This window comes from Alosa pseudoharengus, unplaced genomic scaffold (genome assembly GCF_046254945.1).
Source record: "Alosa pseudoharengus isolate Yale_2024_CS ecotype anadromous, Long Island Sound unplaced genomic scaffold, YU_APseudo_1.1 YU_APseudo_1.1_scf_12, whole genome shotgun sequence".
NCBI lineage: Eukaryota > Metazoa > Chordata > Actinopteri > Clupeiformes > Clupeidae > Alosa > Alosa pseudoharengus.
The window spans coordinates 27400186-27402685 of record NW_027468587.1 but is presented as its reverse complement, the minus strand read 5'-3'; the positions used below and the strand labels follow the sequence as shown (position 1 = coordinate 27402685).

The following is a 2500-nucleotide window of genomic DNA, read 5'->3' as shown; positions in this document are numbered from 1 at the left end:
GATTGCGAACGCAATCAGACCCAAGTTTCCGTCATATTTGTCAAACTTTCAATCCAAAGTGTAAACTGCGCCTTTCTCTGCCTTTCTCCGCCCATAAACGCAATTTACGAACGTCCACAACTAAACGGCAGAGCTTGCAGTTGAATGAAGTTAACTGATGACAACATTAAAAAGAATCAAACGTTTAGCGATCATGAAATACACAATAAGATGTCAACAAGCAGAGAGATAATGAAGATCAGTAGTTCTAATCAAACTACTTGTGCACGTAGGCTATGGAAGATTGGTCAAATCTAGCAAGTAGGACAGTGGAAAATGAATGACGTGAAAGTGAATGTAAAACATTCGAAAGGCCAACGAAAGTTGCTTTTGATAGTACTACTTAAAAAACTGGTGTTATAAATAGTGATTCTGTTGTCTTTGAAAGGTTCGCGGAATACATAATTAGCCGCTATTTACGCTTCCCCTCCCATCTCTTTACGCTAAACTCCCACTTTCCTCTGGATCCTCCCATGAATGCATATGCATGATACGAAAAACGCAATGTGCCCTTTTCAGCTCCCGCGACAGGCAGTTTGCGCTTTAATATCTTTACGGCCTGTTTGTACATACCTCGCAATGATTTTACACGCACGTTGCGAAACAAATATGCCTAAAGTGGGCGCACAAGCGTTAGTACATCTGGTCCAGAGAGTGTAAGATTTTAATTGAGCTGGCCGTTCCGCATAAGGTAATCAGGCTTAAGGAGGAAATGGACTTGGAGATTAAGAGCTTAGGGGAGGAGAAGTGACCACTCACTGTCCACACACACACACACACACACAGACACACACACACACACAGACACACATACACACACACACACACTCACACACATTCGTCGTCCACCAGGACACACACACACACACACACACACACACACACACTTACCACAAATTCACTATCCACCAGGAGTGCACATACACACACACACACACACACACACTCACTGTCCACGAGCGCCAGAAGCACTACGCTCATCTTCAGCTGCTTTCCCGCCTGCTCCACGAGACACCAGTATCGCCCCACATCTGTCTCCGTGGCGACCATCCGCAGCGACAGGTCGCCTGTCTTCGGGTAGTTCCGATTGGCCAACCCGAGACCGATCTTCCGGGAGTGCAGGAACTCTCTCTGGTGATTGGCTGTGAGCAGTGGCACTCTGTCTGCCGTGCCCAGTGGCATCACCATCCAGTTGATGATGTGGTTCTTCTTGAGGGGCTCGTATCGGCACGGCAACGTGACACTGGAGTTACGCTCTGCCAGCACCACATCATCCCAGTCCACATCTGCTCAACATGGACATGTGGTCAGCACATCTGCTCACAGCAAAGCAAAGCTCATGGCAAAGCAAAGCTCATGGTAAAGCTCATGGCAAAGTTCATGGAAAAGCAAAGCTCATGGCAAAGCAACACTCATGGTAAAGTTCATGGCAAAGCTCATGACAAAGTTCATGGCAAAGCAAAGCTCATGACAAAATTCATGTCAAAGCAAAGCTCATGGCCAAGCTCATGGCAAAGCAAAGCTCATGGCAAAGCAAAGCTCATGGCCAAGCTCATGGCAAAGCAAAGCTGATGGCCAAGCTCATGGCAAAGCAAAGCTCATGGTAAAGCTCATGGCAAAGCAAAGTTCATGGCAAAGCAAAGCTAAAAGCAAAGCTCATGGCAAAGCTCATGGCTAAGCTCATGGTAAAGCAAAGCTCATGGTAAATCTCATGTTAAAGGTTGTATCAGCGATGGCGGGGTAACGTCACTTCTGTTGACGTTCAAACAAAACAGAGAGCTAGCTTGCTACTCCCTCCCCCTTCCTCCCGTGCAATTGAAACTCTCCTTTGAGTGGTTGGCAAAACTTGTTGTTAGCACTTGTTTTTGTGTGTAGATCTCAGAGCCTAGGCTGTCTACAGAGACGCGTTTTTTTGATGGCCTGCTTATGGGGCAGGCAGCTAGCGGATCGTTAGGAAAGATTAGATGAACGTGATAATTTATGTTTGGGCCTTTTTTGGGCCTGCAATCGCTGATACAACCTTTAAAGCTCATGTTAAAGGTATTCTAAGTGATGTTATGCGGTTTCTAAGGTAAAACATGTTTTGTCACATACAGCAAACATCTCCTCACCATCCGCTAGCTGCCAGCCCCCTGAATACACTGTAACAAAAACGCGGTCTCTGTGGACAGCCCAGGCTCCAAAAACGGCAATAAAAACAGCCTGGTCCAGCCTGGACCATGAAACATGACAAACTGTTCCAGCCAATCACCGATAAGATGCGCGTTCAGAAGTCTCAGTTGCACAGGAGGGAGGGGCAGGGAGGATGCACAGAGGCCAGTAAAGATCAGTTAATGACCTGAGTGCAGCCCCTCAGAACCCAGCCACCTGCCCACAGCCTGGGCAGACATGGACAGTAAGGCTTACTGTACACAACATTCTGTAGTTTACTAGCACTGACAGTAGAACTTACTGTACACAA

At 46.9% G+C, this 2500-nt stretch overlaps 1 protein-coding gene across 1 annotated transcript in view; it reads right to left on the bottom strand.

Annotated features, from left to right (window-relative positions):
* Positions 1 to 2500, bottom strand: part of g6fl (g6f-like) — a 21603-nt gene that overhangs the window by 18515 nt on the left and 588 nt on the right. Inside the window, exon 2 of the mRNA XM_076279491.1 lies at positions 990 to 1325. Coding sequence (XP_076135606.1) covers positions 990 to 1325 — 336 coding nt within the window. The remainder of the gene's footprint in view (positions 1 to 989; positions 1326 to 2500) is intronic.